This window comes from Euleptes europaea, chromosome 7, assembly GCF_029931775.1.
Source record: "Euleptes europaea isolate rEulEur1 chromosome 7, rEulEur1.hap1, whole genome shotgun sequence".
Lineage (NCBI taxonomy): Eukaryota > Metazoa > Chordata > Lepidosauria > Squamata > Sphaerodactylidae > Euleptes > Euleptes europaea.
In genome coordinates, this window is record NC_079318.1 from 76,492,548 (window position 1) to 76,515,711 (window position 23,164).

The 23,164-nt window shown below is 46.8% G+C and overlaps 1 protein-coding gene across 1 annotated transcript in view; it reads left to right on the forward strand.

Annotated features, from left to right (window-relative positions):
* SCARA5 (scavenger receptor class A member 5) overlaps positions 1 to 23,164 on the forward strand; it is a 105,642-nt gene that overhangs the window by 41,769 nt on the left and 40,709 nt on the right. The window contains exon 3 of the mRNA XM_056852731.1: positions 18,389 to 19,063. Within this exon, the coding sequence (XP_056708709.1) occupies positions 18,389 to 19,063 (675 nt within the window). The remainder of the gene's footprint in view (positions 1 to 18,388; positions 19,064 to 23,164) is intronic.

Consider the following 23,164-nt stretch of genomic DNA (forward strand, 5'->3'; position numbering starts at 1 on the left):
CATGTAGTTGGGCCCTCATATTCTACCCACCTCTCCTGTTGGATTCTTCCACATTTACCCCAGGATAGGAAAGTTCTGAGGTATTAATAACATTCTCGTAACATCCCCTTGAGAGATGCTTAGAGTTCCCGTTAAAAAAACGATTGCGCAGTCAAGACATCCTTTCCTTTGCTTTGGGCAATGATAGCCCTCCTGCTGTTTATATTTCCGTAAAGCAGGGATGGGGAACGTCCAGCCCCTGGGCCGTTTACGGCCCCCGAGGCCATTTTCGGTGGCCCCCGGGAACTCCAGGGCCCTGCCAGAGAAACACAGCGCAGCACTGCCCTCCCTGAAGTCGCAGTGTGCAGGAATGCTGCGGACCCTTTAAACCCCATCTCGCCGACTGTCAGGTGTTAATCAGCTAGGGGGTAGGGAGAGAGACGCTTCCCCCAAGGCGGGAAGGTGAAGCGTTCCTGCACGCCGCGGCACAGCAGTTTAAACCTCTCTCGCCGCTGAGGGAGGGGGGGGGAGATGAAAAAGCCAGCCGCTGCCGGCGGCGAAGCATGCACGTGGGAGCCGATCAGGTGGAGGACTTTTGTGGACTGGGGGTGGAGAGGTGGGAAGGCTGAAGCCTGGTCGCATGGAGCCAGCTGTGTGTGTGTGAAGGCTTTTCTCTCTTTTCTTCTGTGACAGTACCCCAGAGATTTCCCGGTAATAATTGGCTTCCAGACTGCCAGGGAAGGAATTTCTGCCTAGATACAAGCCTGCTCTGGGCACTGGGTAACTGGGCTAAGAGTCATGGAGTGTCAGAGTGAACGATAAACAATGATAGGAGAAACTGGATGAAACTGCAACTGTACTGAGTCGCCTTTCTGTCTGTAATACAGATTGTAATACAATCAGTTATGCATATGTATCGTCATAACTTGAATTTGGATAAATATCTCTTCCCCAGTATAATCGGGACTCAGAGATTTCTGCCCGTTAGGGCCTCTGAGTCAGCAGCTGCAAATAAACTTTTCTTGATAACGATTTTGGGTCTCCCTCTCCCCCGCGAACCCGTTTTACTGCAACATTACTTGGTGCCATGACTCGGATTCGAACCGAGGTTGCTGTGGCTGCATACTCGTCCCACAGTTCAGTTCAGGATCGGTGAATCAAGACCTGCACCGTTCAAGAACTGGCTTTGATGCTAGAAAAGTAGTCTTCAGCCCCCCTTTCTCCACTTTCTTCACCCCAGTATCTGTCACTCACCTCTGGAGAGCTGCGGCACTCTCTCCCTTTATTCTGTTTCCCTTCCTCCGTCTGCATCAGGAAGATGCCAAACCTCTGGGCCCTGGGGTTTGTGACATAACAGGAGCATTCCCAGAGGGAGAGCCAAGCTGATTAATTTCCTTTAGAAGCCATTGAAGTGGGGCTTTTGACTGTTGCCAGGCTGAATGACGGAAGGGGGCTCAGGCTTCTGGTCGGTAGGGGTTAAAGCTGTAAATCCATTGGTGAGAAAGTAGAGTCAAGCCTGTTGGAACATGAAATCTTGACAGTTGCTTTGCTCAGTCAAACCAAGATCCATCTGGTCCAGTGTTCTGGGTTCATAAGAAGTCTCCAGCCTTCCAACAGGCATGAAGGTTTTAAGGACCCCTTTTGGGCCCCCAGCTGCTAGCATTCATCGGTATAATACTTTAGTACGTGTAGGTTCCATTTAGCTACCACACCTAGTAGCCCTGGCCAGATCTCACCTCCATGTATTAGTTTAATCGTTGTTGTTTTTAAAATCTAAGTTAGCACCTATCAACAATTTTAAAATTTCAGTAATGCAATTCTGAACCTGCTGCCAATCGACAGGTTTGAGCACTCTTGAATTCTAGTACTAGGAGAGAGGGAGAAAAATGTCTCGAATGTCTATGCTTCTGGGCTTTCTGTGGTGGTGGTGGAAATTGCTGACAAGTCACAGCTGACTTATGGCGACCCCATAGGATTTTCAAGGCAAGCGACGTTGGTTTGCCATTGCCTGCTTCCGTGGGGCTGAGAGAATTCTGACCGGCCCTAGGCCTTGGTCATCCAGCAGGTTTCATGTGGAGGAGTGGGGAATCAAACCCAGTTCTCCAGATTAGAGTCCACTGCTCTTAAACGTGCTGGCTCTCGGATCTGTCCGTGCTAACCATCATTTTATAAACCTCTTTCCCCCTCCACTGTCACTATTCAACTGTATGCTCTGGTTTTCACGCCTGACTCTACAGCTGATCCCTTGAAAGAGACTGTCGTATTCTCATTCCATTGGCTCGGTGTTGATTCTAGTTGCTGTTAACAGATGTTTCAATCTTCTATCCAGTGGCTTTCCTTCATCCCCTACAACTGCTGGCTTAGTACTGCTGGCTGCCCTGAGCCTTTTTTTTTTTTTTTTTTTGCTAATCATAATTCATAATGGGTGCCCAGTATCATTAGCAAAAAAAGATACACACACACACAAACACTTGATATATATATATATCTAAGACAGCTAACAGTAACGGGGATGTGGTGGTAGCCAAAGCCCTGCCATACACTTAGAGCAGTCAGCATTCCATACTGAACCATGTCTATTGTAATGGGCCAGCAATCTAGGAACTGGGGACTCCGGGAATGGCACCCACATAGTTTACTCTCTTAGCTGATGTGACAAGGGGGGGAAATCTCTCTCTCGTCCCCTGCTTCGTTTTACCTCAGATAATTGAGACACCAGAGGCTTTATTTTATTTTATCATAAAGCTTTCGCTCCTGGGTCTGAACTGCTCTGAGGTCCGCCATTTATGCAGGGCTGTTTCCCTCTTGGTCACCTCGCCAGCTGCTTCGGGGCTTCCTTTGGATTATGCAGGCCTTTCCCGACAGTCAGAGGTTGCCTCGCTTACCCCGTGCATTTTCCGGGTGCTGTTTTAGCTAAAATCCAGAAAACGCAGGCAAAGCGCAAGACGACCTCTGACGGTTGGGAAAGGCACGCATAATCCAAAGGAAGCCCCGAAGCAGTCAACAGGGGTGATCACGGAGAAGCAGCCCTGCATAAATGGCCATCATCCCCCTCCAGATTTGACATCCAATCTTTCCCCTCCCATCCTAAAGATCCAACAGCCTGTTGTTACTGTTATCAATTGGGAAGCTAATGATTTCTGCTCCATTTTATTCCTGCCAAGTTTAGTGCTGTTTTGTGGAATCAACTGAATTGAGCCGTACATTTCACTAAAGTATAATGGAGCGATAAGTGGTTTGGCCCACCTTATTTCTCTTGACTTTCACTTGATGCAATAATTTGACAAAATCTCAGTTCGGTTTGGACATAAGCATCTGGCTCTTGAGTGATGAAATAAGGCAGATCAGTTGCTAAAGTGGGCTAGGTCAGTTTCCAGATGGACGAGAGAGGGGAGGCCAGGGATACATGCATATCATCAGGACGGATCTCACGCACTGAGAAGGTGGGGTCTGTTTACTGACAACTGCAACTTTCCAAACCATTACGATCCCCCTGGAGAGTCCTGCAATGAAAACATCAAGTACAATCATTCCAAAACTGAGAAAGCCTTTGCAGGCTGGCCGATATAGTCTGTGACGAGAGCACTTTCTGTCTCAGCGACTCCAGCTTCACAGCACAGCGCTTCCCTTTCTCTCCTGACTTCATCACCATAGGGTGGGAAATGAGGGTGGGGAGAAAGGCACCTGATTATACATCAGGGTTGCCAACCTCCAGTTGAGCTCCCTTCCCCATCCCATACTCAACCCTACCCAGGCACTGCCCCCATATCTCCAGGAATTTCTCAAGTTAGAGTTGGCAACCCTACGCACCTAGATAAACTATCTTTAGATGTAAAGAAAGAAGCAGAATGAATGAGTGTGGGTGGAAATGGAGATTGTGGAGTCAAACTCTGTCCCCAGCCTACTCATTTTTTATTTGAGTGTATGTGAAGAGCCTTTTGTATGGCTCCCTCTGAGCAACTGGGAAACTGCTTTTTTCAGGGTTCCCAATAGCGCAGAAAGGGACCCTTTCATGCCACCATATGCTCAATGAACATGGTCGAGTGAGTGCCTGTAGGTTGGGGCAGAGATTGCCACAAGGATCCCACTCCCCTCTCATACCTCTTTTGAACATCTGAAGAAGATGCTGGATAATAAGGGAAGTATATTCTAGGGAGCATCCCCTCCCATTAAGAAAGTAATCTTAAAATGTGCACAGTTTCCCTGATGGGGAGGTGGTGGATGATCTGCATATGCTCAGAGGAACTCAGATAGAAGATAGCAACTTCAGGCTACAGAGAAATGTTCACCGCTGTTTCAGTCCTTAGCCAGATGGCTGGAATCCAGACCTACAATGTGAACTAGGAAATAAATAAGCCCTCTTTTTGTCCTTGGGATGTAAGGTGACCTATTATAGGTCAGATCTGAGCAACATCTTGAGCCAGAAAGCTGTTCGTACAGCAGGCTTCCAAAACAGCGTTCCTTCTCATTCAAGAAATTGCTCGGTTTCCCCTCCCTTCTTTCCAGTCATGTTCCAGCTAAGACTTTCAACCATCTGACATTTCAGCTTTACAGCCTTGCGCCAGGGAAACATGAGCCAGTTGGGATGCTACACTTGGGGGTTAAAGTACAGTGATATTTTAAAAAAAGATATGTACACATCGCAAAAGAGATGTTTCCTTGCCTGGCCCCAGCCTTTGTTCGCCAGCCTCCTCACATCCTCGATCAAACCATCGTTCCACTTTGGCCTCAGGTGAAGGTGATGACAGCAAGAGAAGTTAAAAGGAACATATGGATGCGCAAGTGACTCCGTGGCATTCTTACGGAGTGCAGGGCAAGGTTTTCTGCAAAGCCGTGGCTGGCTGCCTGGGATCCTGCTAAGAAAGAAACACAGTGTGGAACGGCAAGGCAAGCTCATGGTTTCAGTTAACTGTTAGAAGAGAGGACAATTATGATAATTTTAGCAGTGAAGGACGTCACACTTGCTTTCGCTTTAAGTGGTCCCCCCACCCACCGCTAGATAATATTACCCACTTTGCCTTTCTTTGATTCTTTACCTCGGGCAGATAGAATTAATCTCCAGTAGTCAAAAGCTCTGTTCACGACCTGAGTTTGATCCCGACGGAAGTCGGTTTCAGGTAGCCAGCTCAAGGTTGACTCAGCCTTCTGAGGTCGGTGAAATGAGTACCCAGCTTGCTGGGGGTAAAGTGTAGATGACGGGGGGAAAGCAGGGGCAAACCACCCCATAAACATAGGCTGTTTATGCTTGGTAATTAGCTCCGTGTTCCAGGCTGAAGTGCCCCGCATATTTTTTTTATTTCTTCATGCTGAACTGTCATTCCAGACGTCACTGCGAAGCCAGTGCATACCTGCTTCACATTTCTTAAGAGCCCCTTTAACGTGACCTTTTGTATTTGCTCCGCCCCTGCATCAAAGCATTCACTGAAGGAAGCATGCAGACTCCCAGCCACGGAGTAGTTATGCAAACGACTATTGCTAATGGCTATGCAAACGAAGGAGCAGGCAAGTGGGGGGTGGAATTTGTTTGACTTTCTCATCTTGCATCAGGACCATGAATAGTCATTTTAAAGGTCGGATATAAAAAATCAGCATTGAGCGACCCTGCATAAATGGCCATAGTCTGCCTAGTAAAAGTCAGGATGTGATGTCACCCCATGAGTCAGTAATGACCCGGTGCTTGCACAGGGGACTACCTTTACCTTTTTTATTGTTATTACAACTACCACTTTCACCCTGATTTTAGACAAAACACTCAATTAGCCACTGTTTTTCATATTTTCAACTGGAGGCTGCACACGATAGAACACAATTTGGGTTTGTGTCCCCAGCCTATGTCACCCAATGACATGTGAATTGTGGGTTCTCCTCAATTCCTGCATGTGCAGCACCTAACCCAACATGTTCTATGTAATGTGTGAAGAGCCACATTCTTGCTGTTTTGTGTTAGTTTATTTGGTCTTAATAAAAGGCATCACACAGCCTTTGTTTTTGGATTTTGCTTTGGACCGTTATGGCTAACCGCGCGTAACGTTGCTAACTCATTGTTCATAAATTATTTGGAACGTGGTGGCAGGCAGTGTAGTGGGCAAGTTTGCGTACGATACCAAATTATTCAGCATGGTGAAAACCAAGGCAGAGTGTGAAGAGCTACAGGAGGATCCCACTAAATTGGAGGAGTGAGCAAAAACACTGCAAACGAAATTCAGTGTTGGTAAGTGTAAGGTGATGCACATTGAAACAAAAAGCCCTAACTTCAGATACATGCTGATGGGGTCTGAACTGGCCAAGAGTGAGATTGAATGAGATCTTGAGGTTGTAGTAGCCAGCTGAATGAAAATGTTCACACAGGATGTGGCAGCAGTGAAAAAGGCAAACTCCATGCTGGGGATTATTAGGAAAGGAATTGAAAATAAAACAGCCAGTACCGTAATACAGTTATATAGAGCTATGGTGCAGCCTCACTGGGAATACTGCATAGAGTTCTGGTTGCTGTATCTCAAAAATGATATTGCAGAGCTGGAAAAAGTACAGAACAGGGCAAACCAAAAACGATTAAGGGGTAAATAAAACTTTTTCATCCTGAATAGAACTTGATAGAAATTGAATAGAACTAGAACTTGGGGGCACCCAAGGAGGTTAATGGACAATAGATTCAGGATGGACAAAAGTACTTTACTCAAAAAGCAATTACATTGTGGAAATGACTGGACGTTGTGATGGCCATGAGTATATAGATGGCTTTAGAGGGAGGGGTAGACAGATTCATGGAGGACAGCTAGTGTAATGTCCTGGGAGGTCCAGGTTCGAATCCCCACTCTTCCATAAAAGCTGGCTGGGTGATCTTGGGCCAGTAACACACTCTCAGCCTAGCCTACCTTGTGAGGATAAAATGGAGAAGGGAAGAATGTTGAAAGCCACTTTGGGTCCCTACTGCGGAGAAAAGGGGGGTATAAATAAATAGGTCCATCTGTGACTTCTAGCCATGGTGACTAAAGAAAACCTCCATATACAGTTAGCAAACCGCTGAGATCAGGCTAGCCTGGGCCATCCAGGTGAGGGCCCCACCTTTCATGGCATAGCAGCAAATATAACAGTGGTATGAGAAAAGGTGGCAGCTTGACCACCCAAGCCTGTTTCTCCTTCATGGAGAATATAAGCCCATCACTAACCAGCCTGCCCTACTTAAAAGCAGTACCCTGTTCCGTCATCTGCTAGAGCCAACCTTCCACATCCCTTAGTCTCTGTTCAGTGCGAAAGCCATGCAGTAGACCTGTGCAGAAAGCTTGCACGTTGCTGACGTTGTATGTGTGTGTGCATATGTGGACATCTTCTGTGCGCCCACCCCCTCTCTAATCGGAACCAAATGTGCTCCATTAATATCCCCGGCCTTTGCTATAAACAAGATGTTGCATCACCAGCGGCTCAAGGCCAGGCAGATTCTAATAATATTTTCGGTAATTACGATTTTATTATTACTTGGTCGGGTTTGGCTTCCTGCCCAACTTACCCCTGGCTTACTCTGGAGAACGGGCAGTAAATTAAAAACCCCTTGATTTTTTTTTTTTTTTTTAACGGAATTGTAACCAGGTTCTCTTTTGCACTTAGCTCATTATCGGTCCGAGACAAATCATGGCTTAGTTGTGTGGGGGTGGGAATTTTGAATTGAGTAGCCAACACTCAGTTTACACCGAATGCCTACAGTTGCAACTGGCTCTGGGTCTAGATCTTTCAGTAACCTGGACAGAGTTCAGTGCTGCACATTTGGGGGCCCCCAACCCTCGTGTGCCTCTTACCTCCTCCTTTTATTTTGCAGAACTGGCCATTGTGTTGCACTCCAGTGTCTTTCTTCTACCCTCAGCCTTCGTTTTCTGTGGTTCTTCCAAAACCTCCACCCAGCTGTAGTCCCAATTGGGCTGGTGGGGCCAGCTGCTCAGCACACAACAGTGGTTGCTTAGAAACTGCAAGGTTCCTCCCAGTCAAATCCAGTTTGAAAAAAAAAATCTGACATTCAGACTTTCTTTCTTTCTTTCTTTCTTTCTTTCTTTCTTTCTTTCTTTCTTTCTTTCTTTCTTTCTTTCTTTCTTTCTTTCTTTCTTTCTTTCTTTCTTTCTTTCTTTCTTTCTTTCTTTCTTTCTTTCTGTGAAGAACAGCTGAAGAAGGTGGTCAGAACAGGCATTCAATGCAAAAGACCTAAAACAGTATTGCACTGATTGCTAATAAAACCAGAGTCATATTTTGAGAAATGATTGTTAATTTTTAATGTAAACAGCATTGGAGGAATGAGCCCCACATGCCTCATTCTTTGCTCTTCTGCCTCTCTTGGAATGTGTCGGAGGTTTGTTTGGAAAAACAAGAAAACAACAAAAAATACCTCTGTACTAAACAGGAGGCTGCATATGAAAAAAGTACAGGATGCCAAGCAAAATGTCAACTTGCCCAATTGTATTGAGATGCTACACAGACTCAATACCTACAATTGTTCACACAATCCAAAATGTGCTCATCAAATCCAAAGATAGATGTCAATATACATAATGCACTACGCAATACAAGTACAATTCTTTCTTTCTTTAAAAACATAAGAAAGGCCATGCTGGGTCAGACCAAGGCCCATCAAGTCCAGCAGTCTGTTCACACTGTGGCCAACCAGGTGCCTCTAGGAAGCCCCCAAACAAGACGACTGTAGCAGCACCATCCTGCCTGTGTTCCATAGCACCAAGATAATAGGTATGCTCCTCTGATCCTGGAGATAATAGGTATGCATCATGACTAGGGTTGGGAACTACCTGGAGATTTTGGGGTGGAGCCTGAGGAGGGCGGGGTTTGGGGAGGGGAGGGACGTCAGTGCCATAGAGTTCAATGGCCAAAGTGGCCATTTTCTCCAGGGGAACTGATCTCTATCACCTGGAGATCAGTTGTAATAGCAGGAGATCTCCAGCCACCACCTGGAGATTGGCAACACTAATCATGACTAGTATTCATTTTGACTAGTAGCCCTGGATAGCCCTCTCCTTAGGGTTGCCAACTGCCAGGTAGTTTAATGTAAACAATGGATCTATGCTGTATTAACCACAGTTATACCAAAAAATCAGCCCGAGGGCTCTGCTTTTAAACATAAGATTATATTCACCAATTACAAGTTGCAAGTTGCCCTTATTTAAGTAGCACTATATACACTGAAATCAAAATAAAACATTTAAACAAGATAATACAAAGTGTTCAATCACACCATTCAATTTCAGAATCAGTTACTCAAGTGTAAGCTGGAAAAGAGTCCGTTACTCAAGTGTAAGCTGCTAGAGAGTCCAAATGAAATTCAAAAACAAACCAAGGTATACAGGTAAGTCATGCTGTGGCTGTCTTCCTGCAGCCAAAGGTCAGACCAAGGTGTAAATCAGGCTGCGGCTGCCTTCCTGCAGCCAAAAGTCAGGGATTCTGTATGGCTTGTGAGCATCAAAGTTCAAAACAAAAAGTCATACCGGAGTTCTCCCGGTCAAGAACACCGCAAATTAGAACAACGTAAAGTCCAACTCAACGACACCCTAGGTTGGTGCTCGTTTCGTATGCTTCATCAGTAAGTTGGCTTTCCTTTTGGATATTTATCTGAATTCTTTGTGGGAAATTGCCCACGTTGTGTTATTCAGGTATAAAACCTCTTAATACATTGTTGGATGACCAAATAAGGTTCTAATGCAGGAAGGCAGCCGCAGCCTGATTTACACCTTGGTCTGACCTTTGGCTGCAGGAAGACAGCCACAGCATGATTTATACCTTGGTTTGTTTTTGAATTTCATTTGGACTCTCTAGCAGCTTACACTTGAGTAACGGACTCTTTTCCAGCTTACACTTGAGTAACTGATTCTGAAATTGAATGGTGTGATTGAACACTTTGTATTATCTTGTTTAAATGTTTCATTTTGATTTCAATGTATATAGTGCTACTTAAATAAGGGAAACTTGCAACTTGTAATTGGTGAATATAATCTTATGTTTAAAAGCAGAGCCCTCGTGCTGATTTTTTGGTATAACTGTCAGGTAGTAGCAAGAGATCTCCCGCTAATTCAACTGATCTCCAGCCGATAGAGATCAGATCGCCTGGAGAAAAATGGCCGCTTTGGCCATTGAACTCTATGGCATTGAAGTCCCTCCCCTCCCCAAACCCCACCCTCCTCAGGCTCCGCCCCCCAAATCTCCCACCGGTTGCGAAGAGGGACCTGGTAACCCTACCTCTCCTCCATGAACATGCCCACTCCCTTCTTAAAGCTTCCCGAGTTGGTAGCTATTACCACATCCCGGGGCAGGGAGTTCCACAGTTTAACTATGTGTTGTGTGAAGAAATACTTCCTTTTATCTGTTTTGAATCTTTCACCCTCCAGTTTGTTTGTTTGTTTCTTCCTTCCTTCCTTCATCCGTCTGTCTGTCACCTTCAACTTCCCTTGAGTGCCCAGGCAGCGGCAGCAGCATTAGACCCACTGAGATGCAAATTTATTACAAGAAATCACACAATACAGTCCCATAACAGGAAGAGGAAGAGCCACAGTAGTAATCTTAATGATGGGAAGGGGGGTGCTCCAGGTTGCAAGCATGGCTTGGTGGTGGCCAGGTCAGGCCAGCTAAAGAGAAAGTTTTCGTGCATATATGGGGTGGTGGCAGTCTGTGAATCCTTTACAGAACGGGACAGGTTTGTATTGTGTTATACTTTATTTAATTGTGTGAATACAACACATTAAAATAGTCCTTAAGTAGCTTCTTGTACTATTTGACTATAATATTATTTTAGCCACGTTTGGGCTATTAGAATTCTAGAATTTATATGTATAATTTTCATTGAGCAGGAGTGCTGTATATTTTGAGAACCTCCAGATACTAGCTGGAGATCTCCTGCTATTACAACTGATTTCCAACTGATAGAGATCAGTTCCCTTGAAGAAAATGGCCCCTTTGGCAGTTGGACTCAATGGCACTGAAGTCCCTCCCCTTCCCAAATCCTGCCCTCCTCAGGCTCTGCCCCAAAAACCTCCCGCCAGTGGCGAAGGGGGACTTGGCAGCCCTACGCTCAAACGCTGAGTTACCTGGCCTTACTGCCTTGCTGCTCTGTCTTGCTTGCTGCTCACTGTCTTGCAGCAAGGAGAGGCAGGAGGCATAGCACATTTTTTCTTTTCACGCATGCACTAGCAGTGGATCCTTCTAGAAGGCGGAGCTTCAGTTTCAATCTGGACTGCAGCATGAGGGATGGGGGCTTAAGCCTTTCCCCATGCCATTTTGCTGACCTGAAGTGGCCTGGGGGAGCTGCTGTTTGCCCCACCAGAGTAAAATTAGTGGTCCTGAAGGGTGGCAAGGGAAGCTCTGTTTAAGTTGCCTTTGGCCAGGGCAGTAATATATGTGATGCGTCCAGTTCTCCCTTGCAATTGGATGCAACAATGTAAGAAGAGCCCTGCTGGATCACATCAAGTCCACTTTATGCAGTATACAATATACTACGTTGCCCAGCCAGATTACAATATACTACAATATTCTAGGAGCCCCGTGGCGCAGAGTGTTAAGCTGCAGTACTGCAGTCAAAAGCTCTGCTCACGACCTGAGTTCGATCCCGACGGAAGTCGGTTTCAGGTAGCCGGCTCAAGGTTGGCTCAGCCTTCCATCCTTCCGAGGTCGGTCAAATGAGGACCCAGCTTGCTGGGGGTAAAGGGAAGACGACTGGGGAAGGCACTGGCAAACCACCCCGCAAACAAAGTCTGCCTTGGAAATGTCAGGATGTGACATCACCCCATGGGTCAGGAATGACCCGGTGCTTGCACAGGGGATCTTTACCTTTACCTTTTACAATATTCTGCATTGCCCAATATACTACATTGCCCTCCATTGCTTGAAGAAGAAGAGTTGGTTTTTATACCCCGCTTTTCTCTACCTTTAAGGAGTCTCATAGCGGCTTACAATCACCTTCCCTTCCCCTCCCCACAACAGACACCTTGTGAGGTAGGTGGGGCTGAGTCCAGAGAGAACTGTGACTAGCCCAAGGTCGCCCAGCTGGCTTCATGTGTGTGTGTGTAAAGTGCCGTCAAGTCGCAGCCAACTTATGGCAACCCCTTATGGGGTTTTCAAGGCAAGAGACTAACAGAGGTGGTTTGCCAGTGCCTTCCTCTGCACAGCAACCCTGGCATTCCTTGGTGGTCTCCCATCCAAATACTAACCAGGGCTGACCCTGCTTAGCTTCTGAGATCTGATGAGATCAGGCTAGCCTGGGCCATCCAGGTCATGTGTAGGAGTGGGGAAACCAACCTGGTTCATCAGATTAGAGTCTGCCGCTCTTAACCACTACACCATGCTGGCTTTCTGCACTGGTCATCCGGATGTTCAGAGGTACACTGCTTCCGATCATGGAGGTTCTATTTAGTTCTCTTGGTTCATAGCTGACAGAACTGTCCTCCGCGAATTTGTCCAGTTTAAAGCCACATAAAAAGCCCTTCCTTCCTTAGAACGTTAACAGTGATTATCTTGACGTCAGCCTGTTTAGAAGGGTGCAACTCTGTTTAGGATTGCACAGTCCATAAAGGAAATTTGTGGTGTGATACGATGTAGTGCGTTTTCCCATCCCTTCCAGGTTATTAGCTGCCACAGGGGACAGGGAAACATCTGATGCAGTGACGCCAGACTGTCTATTTCTCCTAGTAAAAGGAGGAGCTAGATGCAGGGCTGCGGTTTTGGGTGACACCCCTGACATCTGACATCTTTAGTTACGTATTCTCACAGATGCAAGTTCACACCATGGTTTGCCCAGTTCCTGTCTCCACAGCTGCAAACCTTTTAGGGAATATTCTTAAGAGTTTGCTTTCTAGGTGGGCCTTCAGGAATCTTTTATAGTTCGCAGGCCAGGTTTTATGGCAGAGGTTTTACGTTCTGTTTTTGTACACAGCGCTTGTGGTAAACGGTGCTATTTATTCTTGTTGTTTTTATTGCATGTTTCCGTTTTTATCTGCATCCGCATTTTTTCTTCGTAAGCCACCTTCGTCTCAAATCTTAATTTGTGTGTAGGAGGAAAGCACGCTAGAAATGGGTAAATAAAAATAACTCCGGGCTCCACGCCTCCGAGTGTGGCTTCTCCTGTACTGCAAGAGGGTGGGGCATTTTCCAAGGCTAAGCCAACCCAAAGCAGTTTTGGTGCCTGAGAGAGAAAATCCAGAGAACACCTTCCCTTCCCTAAATGACATGGGCCACAGACCGCTGAGAAAATGCACTGAAATGATCCTATGTGTGGGCTTGATCCTGCCAGCTTTCTGCTTAATTCACCTCTTCACTATAACCCTATAATCATCTCTCACATTTTTACACCAGCGTGGTGTAGTGGTTAAGCGTGGTGGACTCAAATCTGGAGAACTGGGTTGGTTTCCCAACTCTACAGGAAGCATGCTGGGCAGGGTTGCCAACCTCCAGGTACTAGCTGGAGATCTCCTGCCATTACAACTGCCATAGAGTGCAATTGCCAAAGCAGCCATTTTCTCCAGGTGAACTGATCTCTGTTGGCTGGAGATCAGTTGTAATAGCAGGAGATCTCCAGCTAGTACCTGGAGGTTGGCAACCCTAAGCACCTGGCAGCAGACTAGGGAGGGAGGAAGGGACATGGAAGTTCCATTGCTCAATGGCATGATAGGATTTCTGGGGCAAACCTGGAAGAGATGTTATGCCACTCCAGGATTCAAAGGAAATTTGATTTTACCATAGAGTTTCTGCTGAATCTAAGTGTGGTATGATATAGGTTCTGGGTTTGCCCCAGAAATGGTGTCATGCCATCAAGTGATGGCATGCATTTTCTGCCTACTGGCCAATGGAATGGGTCTGGTGTTTGGGGGTGGGGGTGTTGCTGGTGGGAGGTCTCCCACTACAGCAGGACAGCTGGTAGCCCTGGGTCCAAAAGGGCCCTTCCTCCTTCTTTCATCGGTAGAAAAGCTGGTAGGATCCAAATTGCTATCTTTTGTGTGAAGAAGACCTTTTGGCCTGTCTCGAATATCTGCTGGCAATACCCAATTAAATACACTGGGAATATGTTTAGGACAGGTAAAAGGAAGGACCTCTTCATTCAATGGTATGATTAATTTACAGAATTTGTTGCCATAAGATGTGGCAAGAATAGGGTTGGCAGGTCCCCTCTCTCCTCTAGTAGGAGATTTTTGGGGCGGGGATCGCAACTGGGCTGCTGGGAGCGACACGATCCCATCACTTCCGGTTTACTTCCAGAAGCACTGCAGCGCAATGGGACAATTTACTACTCAACCCCCCATCTGAGTGGTAAATTGTCCTGTCGTGCTGCAGCACTTCTGGAAGTAAACCGGAAGTGAGGGGATCACGTTGCTCGTGGCCTTGCGTGCACGCGTAATCCTTGCTGTGAGCCAGCCAATGAAGTGCCCACAATTCCACCATTCCAAGCCACCTGGCAACCCTAGGTGAGGATCACTGGCTTAAATAGTTTTCAAAGCCGATTGGTTAAACAAAGGGAGAAGTTTGGTTCTTGTAGGTTATCCGGGCTGTGTGACCGTGGTCTTGGTATTTTCTTTCCTGACATTTCGCCAGCAGCTGTGGCCGGCATCTTCGGAGGAGTAGCACTGAAGGACAGTGTCTATCAATGATCATAATGTTCACTGGAGTTCCTATATTCAGAGGCACTGTGCTTCCAGATACCATCAGTGTTACCAGCTTCAAGGTGGGGTTTGGAGATCTTCCAGAATTTCAACTGATCTCAAGACTACAGAGATCAGTTCTCCTGGAGGAAACGGAATGTTTGGAGGGTGGACTCTATGGTATACCATAGACTCTAGGACAGGGGTGTCAAACTCATTTGTTACAAGGGCCGGGTATGACATAAATGTTATTTCGTTGGGCCTGGCCATGTGTACCATAAAATTTAATGTCAGGTACCAGAAATATAAACTTTATAGAAGACACAAGCAAAGCCAATTAATGATATTATTTTTACTTAAAATACAAACATGCTTAAGACAATAACACTCTTACAGTATTTTCTTTTGTTTAACAGTCTTTAATCATTGACACCTCAGGAGTTGGGGGGGTAGCTGCCTTGGCTAGCTTGCGGGTCGGATAAGAACTCCCAAGGGGCCAAATCCGACCCCCTCCGGGCCTTATATTTGACACCCCTGCTCTAGGAGAAATGGAAGTTCTAGAGCAGGGGTGGGGAACCTTTTTTCCACCAAGGGCCATTTGGATATTTATAACTTCATTCGTGGGCCGTACAAAATTATCAACTTAAAAATTAGCCGACCAAGCCCCAAGCAGGCAGCTGCCCCAGATAACAACCACCCCCCCCGTGGGCAAGCAGGCAGGCATCCAACCGGTGGCACACTCACCCACCTAGTGACACAGGATGATCTGTTGCACCAGCTGGGCGTAGCTGTCCAGCCACATGCCAGACTTGCTCCTGCTCCGCATGGTTGGGGCCAGATTCTACAGCCAACTCCTGCTACCTCTGCCTGCAGGGGTGAAATGAGGACACACTGGCTAAGAATCCCCCCCCAGCGCATTCTGGCCCTGCCGCCTTTAACCCCCCCATTGTCGCCACTTCCACCCCCAGCCCTCTTGTACTACAGAGGGAATACGTTTCTCCATGGCCCTGGTGGGAATGGGTTAACACAGTTTCTTGGGCAGTCCTAGCAGCTCCATAGCTAAAGACTCTTCAGCAAGGGGGGAAAAGGTTCCTTTTCTCAGCAAAACAAACTCACGTTCACCTTGAATAGAGGCTATTCCTGTCCGCAGGAGGGGGCGGATCACCAGTCTTAGAGCCTTCTGAGCTAGAGATCTGCCAGGACCAACGAAGGGCCAGACCAAATGATTTTGCGGGCCTTAAATGGCCCCCCGGACCTGATGTTCCCCACCCTTGTTCTAGAGTGATCCTGGATGTAAGATGACAACTGCCCTGTACGTCATGCACACCCACAAAATATTACTGGACATAACTTGTAGGCAAATGTTAGAAGATCCCCTCTTTTTTTGATGGCATACCTGGAAAAAAACGTAGTCTCGCATTTGAGTAAGTACATTACTTTGCTTCTAGCCCCACTGACCTGGTGTTGGAGTTTGACTAGAATGAAACTGCTGAAAGAAACTGAGCAGAACGATCAAGTGGTCGAGAAGGCAGGGGATTTGCTCCCATTGCCTCTGTGCTGTTTTTGCTAAAAAATAATAGCTCCCACACCAAACTTGCCCCACAGAGTTGCTCTGAGGATAAAATAGAGGAGAATGATGTAAACTGCATTCAGTCCTCCTTGGGGAGAAAGGCAGGGTAAAAATAAATTTGCATGGATTTCCTCCATCCAATCTAGCTTGGACTTGAGCTGGAAAGCCAAGTGAATAACAAAGACTGACGCGGACTAACAGGGGGCACTGTCCATAGAGAGATCTATGGAATGGCACAAGGCAGGTGGAATCAAATGAGACCTGTGCCAGAGCATGACAGCCAGCACCCCGCAGACAGCTGTGGTTCATCTGGCCCCCCAGGTCTTTTTGATGGTTTCGATCTGACAGGAAGACAATTTTGATCTGCAGGATTTGGGGGGAAGTCTGCCCCCGAGAGGCTGAAATTAGCATTGCAGCTGTTGCTTTATTTCTAGGGTTGCCAGCAGGCATGCAAAGAAGTGCCCTGTTATCCCTTTAATAGAGACTTAATGGGATGCTATTCATCAGGCAGTGCTATTTAGCTTCATGCCATGAAAAGATTCAGCTGTTCATTTTCACACATTAAACCTTTATTAAAGGAACACGGCATTGTTCCCCAGGCCTGGTGGCAACCTACCAGGACCTCCGGCTTGCTAGAAACTGTCACATGTGCCAAGCTGTGCAATTGTGCATAATGGATAAGAGGTCATAATGTCAAACACCAATAATATAAAATTCCACCTTCAGACCTAACTCTGGACCTGCAGCTGTAAAAGGTCAAGCATATCCTGGTGGTCCCTTCCAACTCTATGATTCTATTATTCTATCCCAAGCATATCCCTGTCCCTTTGGGAACCCATTCCACAGATGTTAATACTATGATTGCTGCTACACACACATGGAGGGAACCTTTGGAGACACAGATCATAAGAGTGAGAAGAGCTTAGCAGAGATCATCTGTTACAATTTGCTTGCTTTTTAATCCTCCTCATTCCTTCTGTTTTCTTGGTAATTGGCAACTCCCCAGGGCGGGCACACAACTGATCCTGCCAACATCTAGTTCCAGATTGCCTATAAACGTCATCTGGAGTGAATTATGGCCAGGAGAGTTTAGTCCCAGCCCCAAATTGCCAACCCACAAAGCAAAACCATTAAGCCATTAGGAAGAGGGAACTGGGAGGACTCCTGGGCCACGGGATGAGTTGAGACTTGTTTTAAGAACATGAACATTTTGAACAACTGGGCAGCTACCCCCTCCCCCAAAAAGTGAGCTATCTGCTGCTGGGTCCGGAAGCAATCCTAAGCAGTTCTTCTCAGAAGTAGGTTCCACGTTATTCAGTGGATCTTACTCCCCAGGAAAGTGTCTTTAGGACTGCAGCCTTAATCTCACACCCACAGAACCAGACCAACAGAAACGAAGAAGCCTCCTAACCTCTAACTCTGAGTGATATTCTTATTTCTTACTTCTTTCAAACAGTGATATTTCAATTATATAAAATAAAAGGCCTCAGTTTTTTTAATAAATATGTCCATAACTATATCACTTTGTTAAGTAAATAGATTTTTTAGGCTACATTTTCATTTTAAATTATGATTCACTGTTTTTGTGACTGATGTTGCAATTTTTTTTTACTGTTAAGCTGCTTTGAACATAGGAAAGGGGATATATACATTTAAAATAAGTCTGTCCCTCCAGCTACCAACCAATAAAAACTTTTCCAGATAAAACAGTTTTAATATGGCACCAAATGAAAGATGAGTGGGTACTAAGGTGGGTTGCCAACAGGCCTGGAGAAAAATGTCCAATCCCCTTAACAGAGGGTTTGTGGGGATGTTATTAACCAGGTGATGTTATTTTTACCTCTGTGCCATGAAAATCTTCAATGGTGCATTAAAGAGATACTTTTATCCAGGACTGTTGGCAACCAAGTAACCATCTCTTGGGAGGGTTATTCTGCAGAGGGAGAGGTTGCTGATAAGATGCTCTCTCCCTCCCCACCCCCAAGAGCTAAATTTCCAAAAATCGTTCATTGGTTTTGCAAGACTTCAAAGGGAAGGTGTTCTGTGAGGGGGGGAAGAGCCACCAAGAATGTCATTTTTCTGCCATGTGTATGGCATAAGATGCTGGTGTGTCATGAAATCATAATGGGGCCCAGGAGAGATGGGGCTCTCTAAAGGATATTGGACCTTATCCATACTCCCGCACCCAGACCACCTTGTGATGATGTCTCCTTCCTTTCTCTTCCAGTGTCTAGACCTCAGAGCTCTCCTGAAGACCTGAAGGTGCTAACGGGGAACGTGAACCGATTAAACGAAAGCTTGCGGGACCTTCAGTTGAAAACGGTTCACCAGCCCATCAAGGGAGACTTCCTGGACCACATCTGGCGCCTCCAGGACCTCCTGCAGAACCACTCGGATTCCCTCCTGGTGATGACAGGCTCCCTTCAGAAACTGGAAGGGGTTCTTGGGAGCTTGCAGGCACAAGCTGCTCAGACAGACAGAGTCGTCGCTGGGCTGCGGGACAGCCTGAACCAGCAGAGCGACCTGGCCCAAATGGAGATATACAGGCTCTCGGTGGAGGGAAACAGCAGCCTGCTGAGGCTGAAGCACCACGAAGTCTTGCTCAATGAGCTGGCGTCCCATGTGGAGAGCATGAGCGACCAGCTGACCGATGTGGGTGGGGAAGTGGGCACCATGAATAGGACCCTCTCCTACGATGTAGGCATCCACCACACCCGCATCCAGGACCTACAGGTCCTTATCAGTAACGTCACCGAGGATGCCCGGCAAATGCGTCTCGTCCACATCGCCATGGAGCAACAGCTCAAACATGAGCTGGCCATCCTAAACAACGTGACTGAAGACCTGAGGCTCAAGGACTGGGAGCACTCCATCGCCTTGAGGGACATCTCCCTCATACAAGGTAGGGTTTGCCAAATGTCTATGAGAAGGCTCATTGGTTAAAGTATGTATTTAGTTTAAATGACTTATCTGCCCTGCGTGAGAGGTTTAAGGATTTTTAACAGCATCTTAAAAAGCATCAGTCACCAGTCTGATAAGGAGAAGGCCACTGTCCTCTGCTTAAGGTGTAATGTACAATGTTAGGATATTGGTTCTTGTAGGCTATCCAGGCTGTGTGACCGTGGTCTTGTTATTTTCTTTCCTGACATTTCGCCAGCAGCTGTGGCAGGCATCTTCAGAGGAGTAACAGAGGAGTAACAGAGGAGTAATGTTAGGATAGTTTACCATTGAGTTTCTGATGATTCGTAGAGGTATCCTACACCATTTCCTGGTTTCCCCAGAAATGACATAGTGGTATCGCCGATATCATGCCCTCATGTCTTCTGCAAGGTTATAATTCCATAGAGTCCATGCTACAAAACAACCCTCCAGGGTTGCCAGCCACTCCTAGCAGGGGCAGGAGAGAAGCGTGACACCACTTCTGGGTTTTCCCCAGAAGTGAGATCATGCTGTCGTTTATGGCTGCCCCCATTTCCACCCCCCAGTCTCCTGCTGGTTGCCAGGCCTTGTCTGACAACCCTACCTCCAGGGGAATTGATCTCTGTAGTTCTGAGATCAGCTATAATTCCAGGAGATCTCCAGGCTCTACCTGGAGGTTGGCAACCCTAAGTGGAACTCTGCTCTGTTTTGAACAATGAAGTTGTGCCTTGCTGTTTGGATTCCTACTTCTGGGGTTGTCTTAACCTCAGGCTATGGTTGGAGCTTTACTTTGGCAGCTGGAATCATAGAGTTGGAAGGGGCCACCAGGGTCATCTAGTCCAACCCCCTGCACAATGCAGGAAATTCTCAACTACCTCCCCCACACACCTCAGTGACCCCTACTCCATGCCCAGAAGATGACCAAGATGCCGTCCCTCTCATCATCTGCCTAAAGTAATAGAATCAGCACTGCTGACAGATGGCCATCTAACCTCTGCTTAAAAACCTCCAGGGAAGGAGAGCTTACCACCCTGTTTCCCCAGTGTGGAGTCAGTGTGTAAAACGGGCCTTCTTGTCTGCATTACCCCCACAACTGTTCATTGGAGAGGCCAGGGAGAGAGTCAGGCCTGGTGCTGCCAGCTAAGTTTTGGCGACCTGAAGAACTACTTGAGACTTGGAAGCCCTGCCCACTCGTTGTGACGAGTGTCTTCTAGAGACAGAGCTGGGGCTCTGTGTATCTTCTAGACAGAGCCGGGGTGGACCGGCCATTTAACTCAATTTAACTCACAAGGGAATTTCCCAAGTGGCCCTCTGCCCTAGAGGACTTCTGGTGGCCAGATTGAAGCTTCAGGGGCCACTGGTGTCAGTTCATCAGCTGTCTTTTCTCATGCTGCTGTCAGTTTTGAAGAGGGAGCAATAGGTGAGCTGACACCCACTGTTTGCACTGCTGAGCTGCAGCGCTGCCTTCTAGCCCCACAGGGGCCATTCAGCTTGGCTTGCTCCATTTTCACTTCCCAGTCTTCTCCTGTATAGAGCCCAAAGACGAGCAGCCTGATGCAGCTGTTTCATTGGTTGAGCATGCAAGCAAAAAAGCAATTAAAAATCCCCATTCATGTTTTCTTGCACCTTTTCATGGCCATTGCAGTGTGTTGGTTCATGTGTCAGACTAAGTGGCTTTGCGGGGCCGGGGCCAAGTTGCACGATGCGTGATGCGCACGCGTGCCTGTCGTGGCACACGCGTGCACCCCGCACGACGCGGACACTCTGGCAACTTCGGCTAAAACTCTATGGAAACCAGGGGCCTCTTGGCTCTGACCCTTCAGGGGCCACTTGGAAACCATAGCGTTTCGGCCAAGATCGCGAGAGCGTCCGCATCGATTCTGGGTAAACCCGGAAGTGACGTAGGTGCGTCACGCAGGGTGCGCGTGTGTGTCGCGACAGGCGCGTGCATCATGCAACTTGGCCCCGGCCCCGCAAAGCTCCCGCCGGTGGAGCTACGGGGCCCAGCAAGCCTACTAAAAACCCATGTATTCTACCCTGAGTACCTTGAGGAAAGACAAGCAAAACTGTAGTAGATTCTGCTGAGATAGAAGAAGGAACCTGTTCCTATTGCAGGGGTAAGTGGATCAGTGCTGCCTCTCACTGGGATGCATATCTAAAAGTCTATATGGTTCAAAATAATGTACTCAGCGAGAACACCATCCACACTCAAGGAGACATTTGGAATCACATGCCTTCTGTCTACACCGCATAACATTCAGTGGACTGTGCATTTAGGTGGGAAACGTTGGCCTAGTTCAAATGGGGCACATTCTTCTTTCTTCCCTGTCAGCACCCTGAGAGAGGGGCTCACTTAGTGAGGGAGGGAGTATGGAAATGGTTAGCTTAGCATTAATTGAAAAGCAAAAAGTGGTTTTTTTTCTTTTTTTGAGGGCTCCTCTCTCTTTCTTTTCAGCTGGAATTTGCCCCACCTAGTGGCAAGAGACAGATTTTTTTAGGGTGTTTTTTGTATACTGTTTGTGCAAACCGCCTCTGAACATCTCTTGCCTTGAAAACCCCACAGGGTCTCTATAAATTAGGTTTGACTTAATGGCGAAAATAATTTATGCCATAGTTTTCCCTTTTACTATGTATGGGTATGAAAGCTGGACAGTGAAGAAAGCTGACAGGAAGAAAGTTGATTCCTTTGAAATATGGTGTTGGAGGAGAGTTTTATGGATACCGAGGACCTCCAAAAAGACAAATCAGTGGGTTCTCGATCAAATCAAGCCTGAACGGGCCCTAGAAGCTGAAAAGACTATTGAGGCTATTGTATTTTGGTCACATTGTGGGAAAGACAAGAGCCACTGGGAAAAACAATAATGCTAGGAAAAAATAGAAACAGCACGCAGGCTCGAATTCAAAAACTATATACATAAAGAATCTAACAAATGCATGGACTATCAAGTATGAACTATCAGCTGCGGAAGTCGGCAAATGGAAAATTCCCATAATAGGAAACAAAGGGGATTTTTTGTGATGCTCCTATGGGGGCATTTTTGGGGATAAAGGTCCCAAATTTTCAGGGTAGCTTTGCACGAACCCCAAAGTTTGGTGAAGATTGGGTCCGGGGATCCGGTGTTATGGGCTCTGGAGAGGTTGCTCCTCCCTCCTCCATAGACAAGCATTAGCCTATTAGCGAACAGACTGAGAATCTCTTACCTTCCAGTGCTTGTCTGTGGAGGTGGGAGGGATTGGGTTTCTCTATGGAGGCTTGGATTTCTCCCCTTCCCCTTTCAGACTGCTCTGTTTTTTATGTTATTGTTCTGAAAATGCTTTTTTATGTGGCAATTGGGTTGGGGGGATTTTCTCTCACAGTAAGCACTACAAGTAAGCCAATTACAAAGCAGCATTTCAAGGGGCAGGGACTTGATTTGAGCTTGGAGACTGCTGGTGCATAGATTCCCAACAGGAAAGTGTGGGTCCAGCCAGCAACTAATCTCAGGTAAAACTCCCATTTGCAGCCTTCATTAGGTACTGCTGTGGTTTAGACTGTTTTTAAAAAATGAACTAACATGGCTTCCTATTTTATTTTAAAACATTTTACCCCATCCACTCCCAGCTGTAAGGTTGACCATGACCCCCAATACCTTCAGTTCACAAGATCTCACCAGATCCCAACACAAGTGAATTGTTTTGGAGACTGGGATCCAGAACTGTCCTGTGAAAAGTGGGCTGCTTTCTTGAGCTGGCTCCGACCTGGCTGAGCCTCAGATCCCTCCTGGAGGGGCAGCCCCATAAAATTCTGCCGGGCTTCACAATACAGGCCTCCAGGGAGAAGGGCATCTGACTCTCATTAAGCCCGGAGGCATGTGCGTCTTCTCACTGGCCTTGCTTCCGGTGCGGCAGCTTGAGCCAATTTTTGTCACTCTTCTCTGAGCCAACTGGACTGACCCTTCCCCCCTGTTAAACACCAACAGTTTTTTTTAGGTCATCAGCAAAAGTGGACGAAGTCGGTTAGCCTAAAAGAAAGACTGTGTGCAAAGTGCGTCATTTCTTACTCTTCCCAATTCTGTACTGAGATTTGGTGCCATTGTGGCATAGT